At 39.1% G+C, this 22,744-nt stretch overlaps 1 protein-coding gene across 5 annotated transcripts; it reads left to right on the top strand.

Moving 5' to 3' along the window:
* The first annotated feature begins 3 nt into the window (after positions 1-3).
* BRD8 (bromodomain containing 8) lies at positions 4-21,296 on the top strand. Of its 5 annotated transcripts, XM_065918610.1 has the most exons (22): positions 4-357; positions 1,549-1,645; positions 6,373-6,442; positions 8,064-8,113; positions 8,362-8,484; positions 8,600-8,680; positions 9,115-9,179; positions 9,814-9,950; positions 10,490-10,708; positions 11,103-11,247; positions 12,093-12,302; positions 12,689-12,969; positions 13,296-13,748; positions 14,062-14,158; positions 14,364-14,410; positions 15,207-15,421; positions 15,596-15,688; positions 15,884-15,952; positions 16,347-16,524; positions 18,683-18,787; positions 19,264-19,308; positions 20,918-21,296. In XM_065918610.1, the coding sequence occupies exons 1-22, from the start codon at positions 339-341 to the stop codon at positions 20,975-20,977; spliced, it is 2,859 nt and encodes a 952-aa protein (XP_065774682.1). In that variant the 5' UTR covers positions 4-338; the 3' UTR covers positions 20,978-21,296. The 5 variants fall into 5 exon arrangements, with proteins under 5 accessions (XP_065774682.1, XP_065774685.1, XP_065774684.1 ...); XM_065918613.1 differs by lacking the exon at positions 10,490-10,708; XM_065918612.1 differs by lacking the exon at positions 12,093-12,302.
* The last annotated feature ends 1,448 nt before the right edge of the window (positions 21,297-22,744 follow it).

Below are 22,744 nucleotides of genomic sequence, written 5' to 3'. Positions count from 1 at the left end.
GCTCAAATGTGGGACGGGTTACCAACTGTCGGATTTTGGAGCTGGATCAATTGGAACTTCGGTTTATCAGTTTTTCTTGAATCCTAGGCATTTATTTTCTAAGAAGCCTGAAGGAAATCGTAAGGCTTCAGCCACCATTCTCTGTTCTTTCGCACATTCCTTTCCAGGAACTCACAAGAATACCTGATTTGGGCGCTAGTTCATCCTAGGGTAGGGAGAGGGGACTACATTTCCCAGGACGCATCGCGAATAAACGCTGGAACTCTATTTCCCAGAGTTCCTTGGGCTTCAATTCGGCCAGAACTCTTCCTTTGGGGGTTGGAGACGTAGGGGCCAAGATGGCGACGGGAACGGGCAGTAAGTATTCGCCTTGCTCTTGCGTGGAAGGTGTTTGCAGAACCAAGGCCAGGCAAAAGATCTGTCACTCTCTCAGGGAGTAGAAGCAATGATTTACCTGAGAACTCACAGCCGTCAGAGACTTGGGCTCGAGCGGCGCTGTTAAGGCCAGTGGTTGGGGGTTGAGGCCCCAGAAGCGTGAAGTCTTATATTTTTAGTAAGGCCGCGGACTTTTTTTGTTTGTAAATTTTTACTTTATTTATTGGCTGCCCTGGGTCTTCGTCGCTTCCCGTGGACTATTCTCTAGTTGCCGCGAGGAGTGCTCCTGTCTAGTTGTGGTGTGCAAGGCGGCGGAGCTTTTAGAGAAGCAGCCCAAGAGAATTCTTGTATGTTTGTCAGCTCTGTGGGGTGAGAGGGGGAAAAAGGTGCCTTAGAGGATCCGGCGTGCGGACAGAGATACTGTGAGCCATATGGAATGGCCGGGGTCCCAAAGAGTCATTTTCTGACGAACATTTGTGAGGCCTGTACTCACAGAGAAGTGGCGCATGTTAATCGTGAGCTTTTTCTGCCACTAGGGAAAAAACGCATTTCGTGTAGCTCAGCCATTTTCCCCCGTTTCAGGGACTGAGAAGATCTCTAAGGCCTCACAGCTTGAGGGGAATGGGTGTAACTTAGAGAAGTAAACAAGTTTATGCTAAGAAGGAGGCGGGGCAGTGGGGGGGAGGTTGGCCGCTTGGAATCCTGGGAAATAAGGCCTGGGGTCCACATTGGAATAAAGCATTCTTTTTTTTTTGGGCCAGGGCGGGGCGGGGAGGTTGGTGGTAGGCAGGATCATGGAACCCACGTCCCTTCTAGTGAAAAGACAGACTTAACCACTGGACCACCTGGGAAGTTCCTGGAATAAAGCATTCTTAAAACTGGGTTTTTTGGAAGAACTGCCCTAAATTAACTTGACTATTTTTTTTTTAATGGTAGAGTAGCCAGGGCATTTAAAGAAAAATGTTTTCCTAGATAATCAAGTGCAGTTCTCATGCAATGAATAGGCACCATCCTAGTGGTGGTGTTTACTAGAGAGGTGAAAATCAAGATTTGGTGATAGTGGCTCACTTTGTCCTTACAGGTTAGGACATTATTGTATTAGACTTTTAATCCTCCCTTTGGGGTTTAGAGTTAGTGTCTCAGTGGTTGTCTCTAAATCTTCTTTGCTTTCAGAACATAAGCTGTTGAGTACTGGCCCTACAGAGCCATGGTCCATCCGAGAGAAGCTGTGTTTAGCGTCTTCTGTCATGAGGAGTGGAGATCAAAATTGGTAAGGTATCTAGGATGTCTGCGTCCTTGGGTATTAGAAACCGTTGGTTTTTTTTTTTTTTTCTTCATGTAAATACCGGTGGATTCCAGTAGTTAACCTTTAAGCAGTATTTGTTTAACAGCCTTCTTGAGATGCAGTTCACATATCTTAAAATTATATTCACAGAATCCCCAGTATATTCACATAATTTAATTTATTAAAATTATTAAAACTTATTAATATAATTTAATTTATTAAATTCACAGAATTTAATGTATATGTGTAATAGGACCAACACTAGAGTCTAATTTTACATTTTAAATACACTTGAAAGAAACATCTTACCCCTTAAGCAATCACTCTACAAATCTCTTTACCTATCTAACATTTCTGCCTCCCTCACCACTCATCTACTTTCTGTCTCTCTGTAGCTTATTCTGATCATGTCATATAGATGGAATCATATACTTTGTGGTACTCTGGGGCTGGCTTTCACTTAGCATAATGCTTTCAAGGTTCATGCTGGCGTATCTTTCGGTACTTTATTCTTTGTTTTGATGAAATTGTAGTTCCTTGTATGGGTTTACCACATTTTGTTCATTTGTTGATGAACATTTGGGTTGTTTTTACTTTTCTGAATATTATAATTAATGCCGCTGTGAACATTTGTGTACAAGATTTTGTGCAGACATGTTTTCATTTCTCTTGAAATAGTGGAATTGCTGGATCATAGTTCAGTTCAGTCGCTCAGTCATGTCCGACTTTGCGATCCCATGGACTGCAGCACGCCAGGCTTGCCTGCCCATTACCAATTCCCGGAGTTTACTCAAACTCATGTCCATTGACTTGGTGATGCCATCCAACCATCTCATCCTCTGTCGTCCCCTTCTCCTCCTGCCTTCAATCTTTCCCAGCATTAGGTCTTTTCCATCAGGTGGCCAAAATATTGGAGTTTCAGTTTCAACATCAGTCCTTCCAATGAATATTCAGGACTGATTTCCTTTAGGATGGACTGGTTGGATCTTCTTGCAGTCCAAGGGACTCTCAATGGATGATATTATAATTCTTATATTTACCTTTTTGAGTAACTGTTTTCAAGCTAAAAAGTAGCCTCACCGTTTTACATTCCTACCAGCAATAAATAGCGACCCAGTTTTTCTGCATTGTTGGCAAACATTTAGTCTTTTTGATTATAGCTATACTGGGGAGTGTGAAATGGTATCGTATTGTGGTTTTAATTTGTCTTTCTCTGATGACCATTGTTGGTGAGCATCTTTTCATGTTCTTTTTAGTCATTTGTGTGTCTTTTTTGGTAAAAATGTCTGCTCAGATCTCTTGGGTTATTTTTATATTGAGTTTTAAGAATTCTTTATATATTCTGGTCACAAATCCCTTGTTAGACAAATTGTTTGTAAACATTTCACCTGTTTTGTGTATTGTCTTTCTTTGGTTGATATCTCTCAATATTGTCTACAGCACAGACGTTTTTAGTTTTGATACGTTTATTTTTTTCTTCTGTTGCTTGTGCTTTTGGTGTCATAGCTAAGAAACTGTTTACATCTATATTTTATTCAAAGAGCTTTTAACTCTCCACATTTAGGTCTTTGATCCATTTTGAGCCGATTTTTGTGTAGATTGTAAGGCAGGATACCCTTTTGCGTGTAGGTATGCAGCTATCCCAGAATTCAGTATTTGTTGAAAAGATCATTCTTTCCCTGTAGAATTGTCTTGGCACTGAATATTTCTTTTAAGTACCAGGAAGTAGGACTGTGTGTGTTTTCCAATCTTTTTGTCTACCAGGACATACTCTCATTTTTAACATTTGTTCTACGCCCTCCTCCCCTTTTTTCCTCTCAGTATCTAAAGATACCTTTTAATTTTCTTAAGTGTTCAAATTGCTTAATAAACATTTGCATTTGTAGGGTTTATCTCTACTACTTTAACCATTCAAATGAGTTTACGAAAGCACCGTTATTGATCACATGTAACACTTCTACAATTCTGTGTATTTTTCAAATAACTTTTCAAAGAGGAATACTCTAGGTAGCAGCTATTCTTGAGCTGATAAACCCCGACAAAACAAAGCATGGTAATTTGACGAATCTCAAATTGAACTTAAATATAACTCAAATATAAACTGAACTCATTTTTATACAAAATATCAAGTAAACTGGATTGAAACAGAATCCAATATGTATATTTTATTCCATTTTTCTTTAAAAAGTTTAAGAACACTTAAGTAAAAGTTTGAAATTTTAAATTGTATTTTTGTTTTGAGGAGGTTCTTAAGACATAAAGTTCAAAATTCAAAATGGTACATGTCTGTATCTTATCTCCCAGGATTAGCAGTTCCTTGTGTGTTTCTCTGCCATTAAATTTTATACTTGAACAAATAAATATTTTCTTTTTCCCTCTCCTTTTTAAAAAAATACTCTGTTTATTTTTGGCTGCGCTGAGTCTTAGTTGCTGTGCCCGGGTTTTCTCTAGTTGCTGCGAGCTGAGCCTACTCTTCCTTGCAGTATGCGTTGTGGTGACTTCTCTTGTTGCAGTCTGGGCTCTGAAAGCAGGGCCTTCTTTGCCCCATGACATGTGGAATCTTTGCAGAGTGGGAATTGAACCTGTGTCCTTTGAATTTGTAGACAGATTCTTAACTGTTGGACCACCTTTTCTCCCCTCTTTAAACACAAGTGACCCTGGAGTAGGAAATGGCTACCCTCTCCAGTATTCTTGCCTGGAAAATTACATGGATGGAGGAGCCTAATGAGCTACAGTCCATGGGGTCTCAAGGAGTTGGACACAACTGAGCACTCATGCACCCATGCAATGTATAGTATGTAATTTTTACTGCTATGTAAAGCAAATAAAGATCTTTCTCAAAATAAACACAATTTGTTATACACTATGCAGATTTTACTTTACTTTGGCACTGCTGCCTTTTTTTCCCTTCTACTCTTTTTTAAACAGCTGCATGATACTGTTTTATGGATATACCATAATTTAACGAGAACTCTGTTGATGGACATATGCTAATAGAAATATAGCATTGTATTGTTATGTGTGGATTTGTATCTTAGACAAACTGAAAGTAGAACTATTGATTCAAAGAACATGTAAGTTAAAAAAAATTTGTTAAGCATTTCAGTTGCACTACTCAGAGATTTGTTTCAATTTATACTCCCATTGGTGATATGTCATACCTGTTTTTCTATGCCTTGGCTCATAGAATGTGTTGTTATGTATTTTTGATCATTGACAGTATAAGATCAAAACTTTGAAATAGTTCTCGTATCTTTCACTTGCAGCTGTCCTATGATGAGTGAAGTTAAATATCTTCTGTTAAAAAGGCACCTGTATTTCCTTTTCTGTAGACTGTCTTCCAGTTTTTCTATTTGACTGTTAGTCTTTCTCTTTAATTTACTGGTGGGATGGGGAGGGTGGAGGTGGCTCCTTATATATTAGGGAGATTAGTCATTTATTTACAGCTTGGGGTACATTTTTTAAAAACTGGTGTGCTATTTGGCTTTATTTGATGTAGTATTTTTACATTAAGGGTCTTAAAATATAGTTTATTTATTAAAAATTTTCTCTTATAGCTCCTGGATTTTGTGACTGAATTAGAAAGTTCTTCCCTAGTCCAAAGTTATAAAATACTTTTCCTTTTTTTTCCCCTAGTACTTTGTGTACATTTAAAAAAAATATTTAAATCTTGATTTGGAGGCTTTTCTTGATTTAAAGAAAGTTTGTTATGAATCAAACTTCAATTTTTGCTGATAGCTGTCTACATGACAATGTTAAAGTGAATTTTTTTATAAAAGAACTCTGTGAAACCATCATCCCAACACAGAATTTAAAAGTTTTCTTTTTAAAGTTGTGAGATACCTCAACCTCATAGAGAAGTAGGCAGAATAATATAGAGTGCCCATGTATCTGGTACTTGGATTTAACAAATCTTAATGTTTTGTCATGTTTCTTTCAGATCTTTTTAAAGAAATAGACACTGTTGAAGCCCCTTCACATTCTTGCTTCAAGCCATTTCAGTCTGTTTTCATTTTAGCCTTTTCCTTTTTCTTTATATCTCTTAGCTTTTTAAAAGATCGTATAAGTGCATCATAGCAGAAAATTGTGTCTTTTTTTTCAGTAAATATTGTTATAAATATGTTCTGTATCACCACATATATTTCATAGTTATTTTTATGGGTTTAATATTTTCTTGAGGGGAAGTTCTATAAGTTAAATGTGCTGTTACAGGACTTAGGAAAAACCTAACTTCATCAATCTGATCAGCACGCTTGTGGTTATTGGGGGGAGGATGTCCATGCCTTCTTCCTGGTGCTGCTTTTGTGAAATTATTTTCTTATATTACGTTCTTAAGAACTGTATTAGTAGATCAAAAGATAACATTTTGGGAGTCTGGAATATTGCTTCTCAAAAGACAGATATTTTCTAAAAGAACCAAAGAAGAAATTTCCCAAATGAACAGAAATGATAAATTAGTGTAGGTCCTAATACCTTCACTTCACTCAGGAAATACATCATGTAGGGAAACTGTTTATCAGTGATGCTTTCCCTCCAAAATGACTTTTCAGTAGCTGTGTCCTTTGCCATAGTCATGTATTCCAGAATGTTTCCCAGTAGCAGTATTTTCCCCCAGATTTTGTACTCTCTAAACCTCGAACTGTGGATGTATACCTTCTCTCTCTCTTTTTTTTTTTTTCAATTTAGTGTGTGATGCTTTTCTCATTTTGTAGGGTATCAGTTAGCAGAGCAATCAAGCCCTTTGCAGAACCTGGCCGCCCTCCAGACTGGTTCTCTCAAAAAGTAAGTTCCCAAGTACATGTTCTTTTAGAGCACTTTTTGAGAAGTAAAGTGGGTTCCCTTCCATGTCCTGCCCTCTCTCCCCCAACCCTTCCACCACCCCCATTTTCTTGTCTTTAAGTATCTTGCTCATTTGGGCTTCCCTGGTTGCTCTGCGGTAAAGAATCCTCCTGCCAATGTAGGAGATATGGGTTGGACCCCCGGTCGGGAAGACCCCTGGAGAAGGAAATGGCAACCCTCTCCAGTATTCTTGCCTGGGAAATCCCATGGACAGAGGAGCCTGGACGGGCTACAGTTCATCAGGTCGCAAAAGAGTTTGACACAACCTGGTAACTAAATGACAGCAACATCTTGCTATTTATTTGTTCTTATGTTTGTTTCTTTTTTTAATTTTATTGAAGTATAGCTTGATTTACAATGTGTTAATTTCTCCCCTCCACACCCTCCCCCTGATAACCACAAGTCTGTTCTCTGTATCTGGAAATCTATTTCTGTTTCATACATATGTTCATTTGTATTGTAGTTTAGAGTCTACATATAAATGATATCATATTTGTCTTTCTCTTTCTGACTTATTTTGCTTAGTATGATCTCTGATTCTGTCCTTGTTGCTGCAGATGGCATTATTTCATTCTTTTTTATGACTGAGTAATATTCCATTATGTGCATATACACACACACACACACACACACACATGTCATTTTCTTTATTCATGCATCTGTCGATGGACATTTAGGTTGTCTTCACGTCTTGACTGTTGTAAATAGTGCTACTATGAACATTAGAGGTGCATATATATTTTCAAATTATAGTTTCGTCCAGATATATGCCCCCGAGTGGAATTACTGGATCACATGATAGTTCTATTTTTTATATTTTGTGTAACTTCTGTACTGTTTTCTATATTTACATTTCCAACAATAGTGTTAAAGGGTTCTCTTTTCTCCATACCCTCTCCAGCATTTATTATTTCTAAACTTTTTGTGATGATCTTTTTGACCACCATGACCAGGTCCTGCCCTTTTAAATCACAAGGCTTTTGAACCATGAAGAGTAGTTGAGAGTACTTTTCCTTTTACTCAGTATTTGCCAATCCATCCATGTATGCTCACACTATTACAAACTGTCCTTTTCAGTGTAGTATAAGAGTGAAAAAAATGAAAAGCCCAGTCTTGTACATTAGATAGATCTGGGTTTAATATGATTTTACTTAAAACTTTGAACCATGATCCTTAGTTTTCTGATTTGTGGAATAGAGATAAAAGTTGATTCAAGCTTGTTTAAAAGATTTTGTTGAGATAATACCTAGAAAACATTTAGCACAGTGCCATGTATATGGTAACTACTCAGTAGATATTAGATATAAATATTGGCTGTTAGCTTATCTCTCCCCCAAATACACAAATTCCATGCCAGAATTTATATTATGTATTATACAAATACATATTTGTAGTATGGTATTGATTATTTTGAACTGATTTGATTGCAAAGTAATTTGTCCTCTTGGAAGCTACTCATACCTTAAACATAGCTCTCCTGTCTAAACCTTAGTGTAATATGTTGAAATTTTTAAAAGTCGTCCATTTTTAGGCTTGGTCATCATGTTTTCACTTTTTTTCACAGCATTGTGCTTCCCAGTACTCAGAGCTTCTAGAGACCACTGAGACTCCAAAGTGAGTACAGAGCCAGGCATTTGAACCAAATCTCTTTAGTGAAGAATATTTACTGTAGAAGTCTGCTTTTTTTTTTTTTTTAAAAAAAAAAGAAGTTATTTATATTATGGTATGGTAAAATTGTAAAAATATAATAGTAGTAATCTTTGGTCAGGTGGTGGAGCAGCCTCAAAGAAAGCAGGTGAGACTAGAAATAATGTTCTTCTTATTCAAGTCTGTGTGTGTTTGTTTTTTTTAATTTTCCATAGACGGAAACGGGGTGAAAAGGGAGAAGTGGTAGAAACTGTTGAAGATGTCATTGTTCGGAAACTGACTGCTGAACGAGTTGAGGAGCTAAAGAAAGTGATAAAAGAAACCCAGGAAAAATATAGGTACTTATCAGAGATAATGCAAAATGGTTGGGAGAGACAAATGGGGCTAACTTACTCTAGTCAGAAATTTTTAAATAGATTAAAAAACCTAGTCTACCCCCCTCTCATCCTACAGACGACTGAAAAGAGATGCAGAGCTAATTCAAGCTGGGCACATGGATAGCAGGCTGGATGAACTTTGCAATGACATTGCGATGTGGGTTATATTATTTTTCCATCTATACTCCTTCTTCTCTTTTTGCCCTTTTTACTCCTTAAGTAATCTGGCTTATTTCCTACATCTGCCACCCCTTTAGACTTGAGAGATTTTTGGAAAGGGACAGCTGCAGAGTGGCCTGGAACCTGGGAGGGGGTGGTGAGTCTTAGAAGGTAATGTGATAGAACATTTCACTGTGAGAACATAACTTAGTTCTAACTTAAAAGTGGCTCTAGTTTTCCGGGGTAAAGAACTGGTAGTTAGGTAGTATTTTGCTGATAAAGTTTGTAGGTTTTTTTGGGTTTTTTTGTTTTTTTTTTTAAGCTTTTCCTCTAAAAAGAGCTAGCCTGGTAAAAAAAATTTCCTTGTGAGGACACTATGAACTGTGGAGGAGCTAGAGTCAGCTAGGACCTAACCCTTAATTTTCTCTTTAGGAAAAAGAAATTGGAGGAAGAGGAGGCTGAAGTAAAGAGGAAGGCTACAGATGCAGCATATCAGGGTAAGGTGAACCTAATGATTAGCAGTTGACTGTACATTACTTCATGTTGATGGCAGTCAAAAAATATTTGTTAACACAGAATCCACTAATTCCAATTTACTTGCACACTTTCCTCTGTCATCTTCTCTTTCATCAGAATAAAAGTGTCCCTTTCTGTCCAGGAAGAAGCTCTTAGAAAGTGAGCTCTATTCAGATCTCACTAGACCTTGTGTTCTTTTAAGTACAAAATCCTGATAATAACCTACTGAACATAAACAAGGTTTTAGAAGTCAGATTCTGTAAGAAGATTGAGAATAGCTCAGTCACTGGATAAAGGGAGGAACTTAAGCATTTATAACTCTAGAAATACATGCTCTGAACCAATAAGGTCTTTCCTTGTTTAAAGCAGAATCTCAAGTTGTTGTAGAGGATACTGAGGGATGTTTAAACTACTTTCCTGCTGTAGGAACCTTTGGGGTATACGAATTTGCTCATAGGAAAAATTAGGCTAAAAACTTTCTAAGAAAGCTTTCTAATCCATATTCTTAACACTGCTTTAGTAATATATCTCTGTCTTTTGTTGTATAATAGCAGAGTAGAGTCTAGTTTTATTTTTTTAATCTTGAGACAGAAATCATTCTTTTTTATGTTCTAGCCCGTCAAGCAGTAAAAACACCCCCTCGGAGGTTACCTACTGTGATGGTCCGCTCTCCTATAGATTCTGCCTCCCCTGGAGGTGATTATCCGCTTGCGGACTTGACTGCAACCACTATGGAAGAGGCCACCTCTGGGGTGAGTATATTTCCATCCACAGGAATTGATCAGCAAGGGGCAATAAGCCAGCTGAGAGCTGAGTAATGAGGAAAACCACTTTTGGCTTAGAGACAAGTTCCCCTCTTGGTCTGAATGCTGAAGACTCATCATGTTCTGTGCTTTAGGATAAGAATGGACCTAAAAACATTGAGCCTTTTGAAACATTTTTAGAAATAGGTAAAAGACTAAGTTAAGGAATTACTTGTAAGTGTACTGGTGTTATGAAATTCTTGCTGAAATATAGGGTGACTTATTTGTAAATATAATATTGGTAGTGGGTAAGGAGTTTATAAAAAGGAAAGTTGGGTGGAAACATTGAGTCACTTTGGGTTTGAGTGGGTGGAAGAGAAAAATTTGGGGTGGAGAAAGGTGTGATTAAGAGCAAGAGGGGTTGAGGGTTTCTAGGCAGTTCCACTCAGGACTAATAAAGTAATAGTTAGATACACTAACCCATCCAGATTAGTAGGGAACCTTCCTGAGTTTGAGAAGTCAGATAAAGGTTCTCTGTTGTCTCTTAGGTAACCCCTGGGACTTTGCCGAGTACCCCAGTCACCTCGTTTCCTGGAATTCCTGACACCCTTCCTCCAGGCTCTGCACCCTTAGAAGCCCCCATGACCCCAGTAACAGATGATTCACCCCAGAAAAAGATGCTTGGACAGAAAGCAACTCCACCCCCTTCCCCTCTGCTGTCAGAGCTCTTGAAGAAGGGCAGCCTCCTGCCTACTAGCCCCAGACTGGTATGGAGACTTCTGTGGGTGTTTGAGAGCTGTGGTGATTTAGTAACTTGGAAGGGAGTGCCCGGGACCTAAAATATAACCTAAAATATACATGGAAAAAAAGTTCAAAAGAGGAAGAGATCTCCTAGTTAAATGTTAATTTAAAAACAAAACAAGTAGTTGATAGTATCCTTGGGTCCTGAGGTATCTGAAACCATAATTATTTTGGTTCTCTTCTCCAGAGAACTCTTATCCATAAGATTTGAAAATCAGAGTTTTCCCTGGGTCTGCAATTATTTTCTTTGGATATTAACTTTTAGTTTCATGAAGTTTGGCCAACTGCTGGAGCTTTTTTTGGGAAGTGGTAGTAAAGGAAAACTTGAGTGTAGCCTTCACCTCTGTTCTTCCCTGGTAGGTCAATGAGAGTGAAATGGCTGTGGCTTCTGGCCACCTGAACAGTACAGGTGTCCTCCTGGAGGTAGGCGGGGTCCTTCCCATGATACATGGTGGGGAGATGCAGCAAACACCCAGCACTGTTGCAGCCTCCCCTGCTGCCTCAGGTAAGTCACTACTTTTCCGTTATCTACTTTGTTTTAGCAATGTTGAACATGGCATTGATTGCCCTTGGTTTCTAGCCTTTGTTATTAAGCAACTGTGAATCCTAGATTTAAAGCCCAACCTTGGAGCTGCATTACCTCTTAAGCCACTTGGAGCTCAAAATTTTAAATCCATTTCGTCTTCAAAATACGGAATATCTTAGATGAACATGGTATAGGTTGTATTAAGAGTAGTGAACTTAATGGTCAAGGTGCAAAATCACAGAAGGGTGATACCTGAGACTATAGTATAGGGAAACAAGATTTGGAACTAAAATGCTAAACTTAACGAGCTTCAGGCCTGCTATGCCCTGAGTTTGTGACTTTGGATAGATAACTTTTAACTCTTGAGTCTCAATTTTCTCTTTTATAAGTTGCAATATACATACTTCTCAAGGATGTAGTAATAATTAAATGAGGCAGAAAATGTAAAGCAAAAAAAGAGTTTTATAAAATGCCAAACATTAGATTTTGATGTTTGAGTGATGTTACATTTGAGTGGTTTATAGCATGCTTAATTTCAGTGGAAGTGACATATTTACTCATACTGTTTTTGTTTGTTTTTAAATTGCTTCTCATTTTTCATACGAGTTGTGTATTCTAGTGCTTTGAGTAATTCCAAACTTGGCAGAAGATCTTAAGTAAGATTTGGAAAAGTAAGGATATAGATAATGAGCTTATTTAACAGAGGAGTTGCTTTCATCCTTTGAGACTAAAAATTTTCTTGGTTGAGTCTTAAAGTGGCTATTATTTGCTTTTTGTTCATGTGCTTTCTTCTTACCTCGTTTGTGTGCCTCTTTGTCTGTTAGGTACTCCCACTCTTTCCCGGCTTTTAGAAGCTGGTCCTACACAGTTCACCACACCTCTTGCTTCCTTCACTACTGTTGCCAGTGAACCTCCAGTTAAACTTGTGGCACCCCCTGTAGAATCTGTATCCCAGGCTACCATTGTCATGATGCCTGCGCTGCCAGCACCATCCTCTGCTCCGGCTGTCTCCACTCCTGAGAGTGTAGCTCCAGGTGCGTCCTTGACCCACGCCCTGAGCAGCAACTAGATCCAAAATTTCATTCTGAGCTTCATTTAGAGAAAGGTGACCAAGAGCATTAGCTTCTGTTCTCTGTAGATATGTACTATCTTTATCCTTACAAAAACAAGGATATGAGAAGAAGCGGGTGGGCATTTATTCATTGGTGAAAAGGACTAAGTGTACACATACAAGTGGGCTTGAGAATGTGTTCTCACCTTTCTAGATAAAACTGAGGAGAAGAAAACATAGGCAGATGTAAGATAACTTCTACTGAGCTTAAGTGTATAGGTAGTTGACATCTGTCTAAACTTTGCTGTGATCTCCAGTTGCACAGTTGGTAACAAGCTTCTGAGATGGTTTTCCTTTCCTGTTATTCAGTGAGTCAGCCTGACACCTGTGTTCCCATGGAGGCTGTGGGGGATCCACATACTGTGACTGTTTCCATGGATAGCAGTGAAATCTCCATGATCATCAATTCTATCAAAGAAGAGTGTTTCCGATCAGGGGTAGCAGAGGCCCCTGGAGGATCAAAGGCTCCCAGCATTGACGGGAAGGAAGATTTAGATCTGGCTGAGAAGATGGATATTGCTGTGTCTTACACAGGTGAAGAGCTGGATTTTGAGACTGTTGGGGACATCATTGCCATCATTGAGGACAAGGTAACTATTCAGCAAAACCCCAAGGAATGTCTCATGGGTCCTACATAGACTTCTCTCTCAGCTTCTCCTTGCAGTAAGAATTACATAAACAGCTCTCCTGCTTCCCATCTCCATCTCTGTAGTCCCAAAGCCCTTTGATGCTGACATACTAGTCATCTGCCCAACCTACTGGTTTGCACCAGACAGGTACCTGTACATTGGTTGCTTCTTCTACCTGGAGGAGATGGAGAGAGAAGCTCAGATTCAGGCCATCTCATTGGGTGCTAATGAATTGAGGGACTTGGGCTTCTTTTTGTGACTTCAACAGTGTATGTATTATGGGACAGGTAGATGATCATCCCGAAGTGCTGGATGTGGCAGCCGTGGAAGCAGCACTGTCATTCTGTGAAGAGAATGATGATCCCCAGTCACTGCCTGGCCCCTGGGAGCACTCTATCCAGCAGGAACGGGATAAACCAGTACCTCTCCCTGCACCAGAGATGACAGTCAAGCAAGAGAGGCTGGACTTTGAAGACACAGAAAGCAAAGGAATCCATGAACTGGTGGACATCAGGGAGCCCAGTGTTGAGATCAAAATGGAACCTGCAGAACCAGAACAAGGCATTTCAGGGGCTGAAATCGTATCTGGAGTTGTTCCAACCACAAATATGGAGCCACCAGAACTCAGGAGTCAGGACTTAGACGAGGAACCCAGAAGTATAGCAACGGGAGAAATTATTGAAGCAGATGTTTCCAGTAGGAAAGGTGATGAGATTCCACTTACAGCAGTGAAGACAGAGGTATTTAAGACCAGGGGCTTGGCAGGGGGTTGGGAGAGGGTAGAGGGTTATACCTTATGTAAGAAGTGACAGTTTGGGCGTTTGGTTTTCCTGTGGTATTCCTGAGTTTTGACATGTTGGTGTCCAAAGCCCATAGGTATGATCAGTGCTATATATATTTACTTAACACTGTTCCTTTTAAGGTGACCATTAGAATCATATTTCATGGATAAGACTTAGAATTTCTTGTATAGTTTCACTATCATTGAAGAAGAAAGTAGAAGCTGTAGCGATTTACCAGGACTTAAGGTACTTGTTCTTTTTTGGTCTTCAGGCATCCCCTGAAAGCATGTTGTCTCCATCACATGTTGTCTCAAATCCCATTGAAGATCCTTTAGAGGCAGAGACTCAGCACAAGTTTGAAATGTCAGGTAAATAAATAATAAAGCCAGGAAATATGTACTCTGTAACTAACTTTAAATCATTTGCTTTGGCTTCTGAGGGATTGTGGGTTGTGGGCAAGTAGAGGAGATAGAGTAGGTCAGCATGGAAAGGAGAGCTGCAGGGGATTATTGTCCATAGGAAGGGGAGGGCTAAGGTGGAAAAATCTTCAGGTAGTCTTTCTCTCCTCTGCAGACTCATTGAAAGAAGAATCAGGGACTATTTTTGGAAGCCAGATAAAGGTATTTCAGACTTTTCTTTATTCCTCTTGCTGTGTGACTAGATTTCCCTATAGCACTACCTTTTTAATGAATTTCAGTAAATTCACATCTTTATTCTCTGAGATGAGACTGGTAAAGGAGTTGCATGGGGAAAAGCTGCAGTGGACAGTTAGGCATAGTAGGAATACTGTGACAATATGTGCTTCCTATCTGAAAGAGCTTATGGCTATCACACAGACCCTTCTTTGCATATAATGCACAGAGAAGCTTTGATACATTCAGAAGATTTGGAGTGAGAAGTGATACCAGAGCCAGGGAGAGCATATAGGAAATCAGATTATTAATTATTACTATGCAGAGTATTAATTATTACTATGCAGAGAAAGTCATCCAAAGTTTTCTTTTTAGAGTTACTAAAGCAGTAGTAACAAACAGACTTTAATGCGATGTGAGCTTGCTCCATCAGATGAGACACAAAATAAAAACTATTTTTGATAATTTGTACCCAGGGTCAGAGTTCCTCTCAAGAGCAAGGGGAAAGAAGGAACGCCTCTTAGCTTAGTCTTAAGTAAGTAGCTTTTTTTTTCTTCCTTTTAAAAAGATCCTGGGTCTTATTCTTTGTCCAGGTTCTAAATTACTTGATCAATCAGTATCTGTAAGTAGATGGTAGTATAAGTGATAGAGGGCTCAGTCAGGAAATAGTGTGAGGCCATTTTCTAGAACTGATCTAACCCAAAAGACAGATCATGTTTAATGTGCTTTGCTAGATAGTTTTGTTCTCCTTTCAATTTGTTGACTGGAACACACTATGTCTAAGGATGCCCCAGGTGAGGATGAGGAGGAAGATGGAGTCAGTGAAGCGGCAAGCCTAGAGGAACCTAAGGAAGAAGATCAAGGAGAAGGCTATTTGTCAGAAATGGATAACGAACCCCCTGTGAGTGAGAGTGACGATGGCTTTAGCATTCACAATGCTACACTGCAGTCCCACACACTGGCAGACTCCATCCCCAGCAGCCCTGCTTCTTCACAGTTGTGAGTATTAGTGATTTTTTCTTTGAGGTCAAGGCAGTGAAGGTGAGAAGTAGGAGAGGATCTTTTTAGTCTTACTTTTTCATTTTCACTTTCTTGGCCTGAACAAACATTTGATAAATAGTTAGAACTTTTTTTTGGACTTATACCAAGTGGGACTCTCCTATTTTATTTCAGCTCTGTCTGTAGTGAGGATCAGGAAGCTATTCAGGCACAGAAAATCTGGAAGAAAGCCATCATGCTTGTATGGAGAGCTGCAGCTAATCATAGGTGAGTGGGCTTTACTGGTTAATAGGAACATTTTCTCCTGCTTGTCCTCATTGTTGGTAACTAGAAAAGTCTAAATAGGCTTATATATGACTGGTAGCATTGGCTCTTAAAACCTTCAGCCCTTTAGATCAAGTTCCATTACTTGTGCTTCTTGGAGGAAAAGTCAGTAATTGGCACCAAATTCTTTTTGGACAGGTATGCCAATGTCTTCCTGCAGCCTGTTACAGATGACATAGCACCTGGCTACCACAGCATTGTACAGAGGTAAGCCATGACCCATTCAGCCTGCTAACTTGGCCTGAATTGTAAGCTTTCCAGTCTTAGGGGACTTTTCTATAGACAGAAAATTTAAAGCAAATTTTATTTGATGTAAGGATGACGTAATACTAAACTAATTATTTCATTGAGTAGATCATTGAGTCTAAAAAGAATTAACCCCCTTTATTACCTTTCTCAATACTTATTGGACTGACTTTTTGTTTTTATGTTAAGTACTTGTTTGGGGGTTAAGTACTTATTTTAGGGCTTTATATTTGAGTCTTGGCAGCTGGGACTGAAAGTATATATTAGGAAGTGTATGTGGTAATAATATATTCAAAGATCCTGTTGAGTCCTCTTTCCCTCTCTGCTCCCATTTTTCCCCTGCTCTGCTTTTTAGGCCTATGGATTTGTCAACTATTAAGAAAAACATTGAAAATGGACTGATCCGCAGCACAGCTGAATTTCAGCGTGATATTATGCTGATGTTCCAGAATGCTGTGATGTATAATAGCTCAGACCACGATGTCTATCATATGGCAGTAGAAATGCAGCGAGATGTTTTGGAGCAGATCCAGGTACTTTGAGTATCCTGAGTGTTTTAAATTATTCAAGAGAAGGATTTGTGTTGATATTAGGAAGGGGTGCTGGGATTTGTACTTGGAATAGCCATCAGGAACACAGTATAATTTTCTTCTCGCTGCATTTATGTTGGTTTTCTCATGTTGGTTTGCTAAACGAGTTGTGAGGAAATATTCTACCTTTCTTGGGCATATATCAATAAAATTTTTATAAAATGGTGAATGTATATTTTTAAGTGACATAAAGTTTGTACATGGTAGACAGCCCTTTTCATTGCAGGGAACCTACTTCTATCATGTAGTTGCATTACCAGGCACCCTTTGGGTATTGAACTTAGAGGGATGTTGTCTGTCTCTACAGAGAGATAGTGATTAGTGCCTAGTGATTACTTAAGTTGCTTCAGTTCATCTAGTTTTATTCTCTCTCATTTTCTTTCTTAGAGCATATAGATTTGTTTTTAAGGATTTTTTTTTAATTGAAGTATAGTTAATTTACAGTGTTGTGTTAGTCTCAAGTGGACAGCAGATTTATTCAGTTTATATATATATATATATATTAGTTTGGTGCAAAAGTAATTGCAGTTTTGCATTATTGAACTTTGCCATTTGATATTGGAATACATTCTTAAATTTGTTAAATAAATGTGATTATGTTATACATCATTTTAATGCACGTTTCTTTTTGTTTTTTGCTAATGACACTACTTGCCGTGTGTTTTATATTTATTTTAGACTATGGAAATGATGTTAGACAAAAAGCAAATTCAAGCAATTTTCTTACTCGAGTTCAAAATAGGTCATAAGGCGCAGAGACAATACACAACCTCAACAACACGTTTGCCCCAAGAATTGCTAACAAACATACAGTGCAGTGGTGGTTCAAGAAGTTTTGCAAAGGAGATGAGAGCCTTGAAGATGAGCTTAGTGGCTGGCCATTGAAAGTTGACAGTGATCAATTGAGAGCCATCATTGAAGCTGATTCTCTTACAACTATATGAGAAGTTGCCAAAGAACTCAACGTCGACCATTCTATGGTTGTTCAGAATTTGAAGCAAATTGGAAACATGAAAAAGCTTGATAAGTGGGCGCCTCCTGAGCTGACTGCAAGTCAAAAAAGTCATTTTGAAGTGTTGTCTTCTCTTACTCCACACAACAACAGGCCATTTCTTGATCGGATTGTGGCATGCAACGAAAAATGGATTTTATCCAACAGCAGGCGACAACCAGCTCAGTGGCTGGACTAAGAAGAAGCTCCAAAGCACCTCTCAAAGCTGAACTTGCACCAAAAACCGGTCATGGTCACTGTTTGGTGGTCTGCTACCAGTCTAATCCACTACAGCTTTCTGAATCCCTGTGAAACCATTATATCTGAGAAGTATGCTCAGCACATCGATGAGATGCACCAAAAATTGTAACTCCTGCAACCGGCATTGGTCAATAGAAAGGGCCCAGTTCTTATCCATGACAATGCCCAACTGCAAATCACACAACCACCACTTCAAAAGTTGAATGAATTGGGTTATGAAGTTTTGCCTCATCTGCCATGTTCTCCTGACCTCTCGCCAACTGACTACCACTTCTTCAAGCATCTCAACAACTTTTTGTAGGGAAGATGCTTCCACATCCAGTAGGAGGCAGAAAATGCTCTCCAAGAGTTTGTTGAATCCCAAAGCACGAGTTTTTACACTACAGAAATAAACTTTATTTCTCATTGGCAAAAATGTGTTGATTGTAATGGTTCCTATTTTGATCAATAAAGATATGTTTGAGCCTGGTTATAATGGTTTAAAATTCATGGTCTGAAACCACAATTACGTTTGCACCAACCTAATATATATGTTCTTTTTCAAATTCTTTTCCATTATAGGTTATTGTAAGATAACTGAGTATAGTTCTGTGTTTTATACAGTTACAGCATAGAGATTTTGATGCTGTATTCTAGCAACAACAAAAACTTAGAGCCATTTGGCATTTTCTGATTGTTTATCATACCCAAGAAGAATTAAAACCTAATGTGCTAAATTCTAATTAGTAGATGTATTTGCATGGTGTTTGCAGAAGGGTACCATAGTCCTATTTACAAAGAGCTCAGGTGTCTTCGTTCTTTCTTGATGGATCAGGTCTCTAGGGCCAACTCTGTTTCTTCTCCCTACAGCAATTCCTGGCCACACAGTTGATTATGCAAACCTCTGAGTCTGGGATCAGTGCTAAAAGTCTTCGAGGCAGAGATTCTACCCGCAAACAGGATGCTTCAGAGAAGGTGAGGAGACCAAGGAAGAGCATGTGTGCCAGTGTTCCAGTGATAGAAGTCTGAAGCATCCAAGGAACCTTATGTTACTACTTGGTACTGCCAGGCTTCTACATTCCAGTGGTATACAGACATCAAGATCTGAAAATGGTAGTTGTTTGCTCCCATCAGACATTGAAGAAACCTGCTGTGACTGAAAAACTCAGTCATATGGGAGAAATTGTGAGCTGAGTGAATGAATTATTATCTCCTCTGGAAGAGTGTTCACAAGTTGGGAGAAATGACTTAGCTTGTAGCATTTGGGGACCATCAGTTCCTAATCCAGAGGCATAATGACCAGATTGCTTTTGGATCTCTTTCCTCTTATTCTTGAGTTTTAAAATTTTGTCTTTGTGTGCGTGGTGCTTGTGTCTCTGTCCTAAGGTTTGGGGTGCTTGCAGCTGAGAGTTTCTGTGGAATCTGATCAGTGTTTGTTTGTCCTCTAACAGGACAGTGTCCCCATGGGCTCTCCTGCCTTCCTTCTCTCTCTCTTTGTAAGTATTGAATGGCTGCAAGGGGTGGTGTTGCCACAAAGATTCTCAGCTCTTGCTGGGGGTGGGTGGCAGAGGGAAATCCAACGTGCAGACTGTGGCATTGTCTCAAACTTCTGTTTATTCAAGTCATCAAATAAGAAACTACCTCTTCTGCATTCCTGTCTTTCTGCATGTGTGTGTGTGTGGGTTGGGTAGGAACTGTTTCAAGACTTCACTAAACTGAAATGAGGTATTCTTGGTAAGGATCTAGGATGCACCTGCTCCTCATTTCTTGACTTCACCTTTTGACAGTTCTTTTTTTTTACAAATAGAAGATTGCTCAGAGCAGCAGCTGCTAACTGGCATTTAAAAAGATACTCTGTGCATGGGTTTTTTGTTTTTTGTTTTCCTTTTCCTCTAATAATAAGTTGCAAGAGTGATGCCTGATACATAAACATCCAGAAAAATTTAAGGTAAAGATCTCAGTAACAATGACCTCTACCTTTAGTAGTGGCTGGTGGAATTAGAGATAAGCTTAATAAAGCTAACCTAAAGACTTCTTTCTTTTCCTCTCTGATTTGAACAACCTTTTGACTGTGTTCATTATGAGGCACTAATTCATGATATAATGAAGGGATATCAGCTTAGAAAACCATATGATTTTAAAACTCACTGGATTTTCTCCTTGAGCCTTGTTTTCCTTATCTGTGTGATGGAGATAATATAATGAGGTACCTGTCCAGCCTACCTCACAGGGATGTTGTGAGGATAAAATGAAATAATAGGTGTGAAACTGGCTTGGAAAAAAAATTAAAGTGTTATACAAATGCAAGGGTGTTATTTTTATACTTAATGTTGTCTCAGAGGCAACTTGTGTTCATGAGCTCTAAGAAGTCCTTGCATATTAGAAATGTAAAAGTGGCCTGGCCCAGCTAAAGTGTTCACTAGCTCATCTTATCTGCAGGTCTCAGCCTGTACAACAGACAGAACACTGTAGTCTCCATTCTTTCTTACTGGCCTGCAACAGTGACTGTGTATCCCGAAGCAATTGACTGGTTGTTGCAAGGCTGGTTAATAGAATCTTTTATCTATTGAAGACAGCAAAGTATTGCACAAGAGGAAGGAGCTGGGCTGCAGGGAGAGAGCAGCAGATGGAAAGAAGCTTTCTGATTGTCCTGATCTCATGGAAAACAACTCAGGAGGTGCTAGGGAACTAGTGCCAGGGTCAGTCTGCAGGAAAGGCCTTTCTTATAGGGATCAACAGCTGGACAGGTATGTTAGCCAAGAATCTCTCTATCCACTGCCCTTTCTGGCTCTGACACCCATCTTTTACTCTTCTTGTTCCTTTGCACATTGTTTGGGGCCTGGGTGGGATGACTCAGTCATTCTGTGGGACCCCAGGGCAGGAGCAGGTTACTCTGTCCTGTTATTTCTTCTCACACACTACTCGAAGGTGCTTTTTAGCCCACTCTGTGGGAGGACCATTAAATGCCCCTCATTCCCTGAATTTTTCTGTTGATTCTCCCCCCTCTTTCCCCCTAAAACCAAACCCCCAGCATTCTTGTTGCATCTTCTCCCTTACGTCATAGAGGTCATTCACGCTCCCTTTCTTTATCTGCCTGTCATCTAGGATGGGGGAACCAGGGGGCGCCGCTGTGCCATTGAAGCAGATATGAAGATGAAAAAGTGAAGCCTCAGAGTATCTGCACTGAGCTGAACCTGAAACAGAAGTAAAGATAACGCTTGGGCTTGTGGCCCAGTTTCAGAAGTTGAAGTTACAGAAGAGGAGGTGCCTGGGCCACATGATATAAGCTGGGAAAGTCTCTCTCAGAGAGTTGGAGTAGCACAATTGCCTGTTTTAGGGCAAAAATCATGGGCTGTGTTAATGTCCTGATGTTTTGCTAGCAGATTGATTGTAGCTAGTTTGTACTGTCTTGTGAAGTGTACAGACTTTAAAAACAACAACCTGTGAAATGTGTATGTACACAATAAACTGAAAGATAAGAAAACTCTAGCCTTTGGTGTGTTCTTAGAGTATGTGAGTGTGTGTGTGAAACTTGCAATTTGTTCTGCATGGTAACTTTAATAATTTGTGGAATGAGATTGTTAGAGCGGGAAAGTGGTCTTATAATATGAACTGTTCTACTACAGGTCAGAGAATGTAAGTAACCAAGATTGAGTTTATAATATTTAAGAGTATTGCATTATGCAGTCAGGACTGTCTTATACAGCTTTTCTTGAATGATTGGGAAAACTTAAGGTCTTCAGTGTTCTGTTCATGGCATTGTTTAAAGAGTAAAGCATGAATACAGATACCATTTTTATCCTCAGCGTTTGTTCTATTTATGACTATCTTTGCAGGTGGTATTTCTTTTATTTAGTTTCGGCTGCACTGGGTCATTGTTGCTTTGTGTGGGTTTTCTCTAATTGCAGAGAGTGGGGGCTTCTCATTTTGGTGGCTTCTCCTTGTTCTAGGCGTGCGGGCTTCAGTAGTTGTGGCTTGAGGGTTCCAGAGCGCAGGCTCAGTAGTTGTGGCGCACAAACTCAATTGCTCCATGGCATGTGGGATCTTACTGGACTCAGGGATCAAACCTATGTCCCCTGCACTGGCAGGTGCATTTTTATCCACTGTGCCTCCAGGGAAGTCCTGTAGGTGGTATTTCTTGAATAGTATATTGTTATTTCCTTTTTATATATTTCTATGTGTAGGGTTCTTGTATATTTTAGAATTCGTAACATTACTATTTGAAGATTTAACTCAGTTATCAAATTTATCACCTGAGTTTATTCCAACTTTTGTTGCTAAGTAAAAATTAGATTAGTGAAATGAAGTATTTGTAAACTTTTTATTAAAAAGAGTTGGAGATTAATAGGGTATTATCTAGTATTTTGAGCATTCTTGAGGAAGATGTGGAACTTTATGATTGGAAATCATAGATCTTTCTTTGGCTTAAATAAAAGCTGGTTAGAATGCTAAGGACATAGAAGATATACATCTTTGTGAGTGATAGAAAGTTCAGTCAATCCAGGAGTTAGAAAACTTTAATTACAGTATATTCCCAAAGCGATATACAAACATGTATATAATCTAAGTAGTGGAGTCCTAAAAGTTGGAGAAGTTTGTGGAGGAGGAGGTCCATTAAAGGACACAGATTTTGGGTTGGTAGAGAATGTGATTCATAAGCTTAAGCAAGCTAAATGAAGGTAGAGGCATCTGAGGTGGGAACAGTAAGAAGACTAATTAAGGATTGTATTAAGGAATAGTGAATTACAGGAAATAGGATAAAGGGACAAAATTAGGCTTGATTTATGGAGGACTTTGACAGACTGAGACATTTATCTTTGAGGTATCTATTGTAAAGCATTAAATAGGGAGACTGTAATTGTTCAGAGCAGGTTGGATTAAAAATAGAGAAGCTGATCAGGAGGCTATCACATTTATTCAGGAATAAAGGAT

The sequence above is a fragment of the Muntiacus reevesi genome, chromosome 1, assembly GCF_963930625.1.
Source record: "Muntiacus reevesi chromosome 1, mMunRee1.1, whole genome shotgun sequence".
NCBI classification, from domain to species: Eukaryota; Metazoa; Chordata; class Mammalia; order Artiodactyla; family Cervidae; genus Muntiacus; species Muntiacus reevesi.
This window is presented reverse-complemented; position numbering and strand designations above follow the sequence as displayed.

What these genes read in the sequence shown, in the direction of transcription:
- BRD8 (XM_065918610.1), top strand. An exon ending in CTTTGCAATGACATTGCGAT is followed by an intron (nt 8,681 to 9,114) that starts GTGGGTTATATT and finishes TTTTCTCTTTAG; the next exon opens with GAAAAAGAAATTGGAGGAAG. An exon ending in AGCCTCCCCTGCTGCCTCAG is followed by an intron (nt 11,248 to 12,092) that starts GTAAGTCACTAC and finishes TTTGTCTGTTAG; the next exon opens with GTACTCCCACTCTTTCCCGG.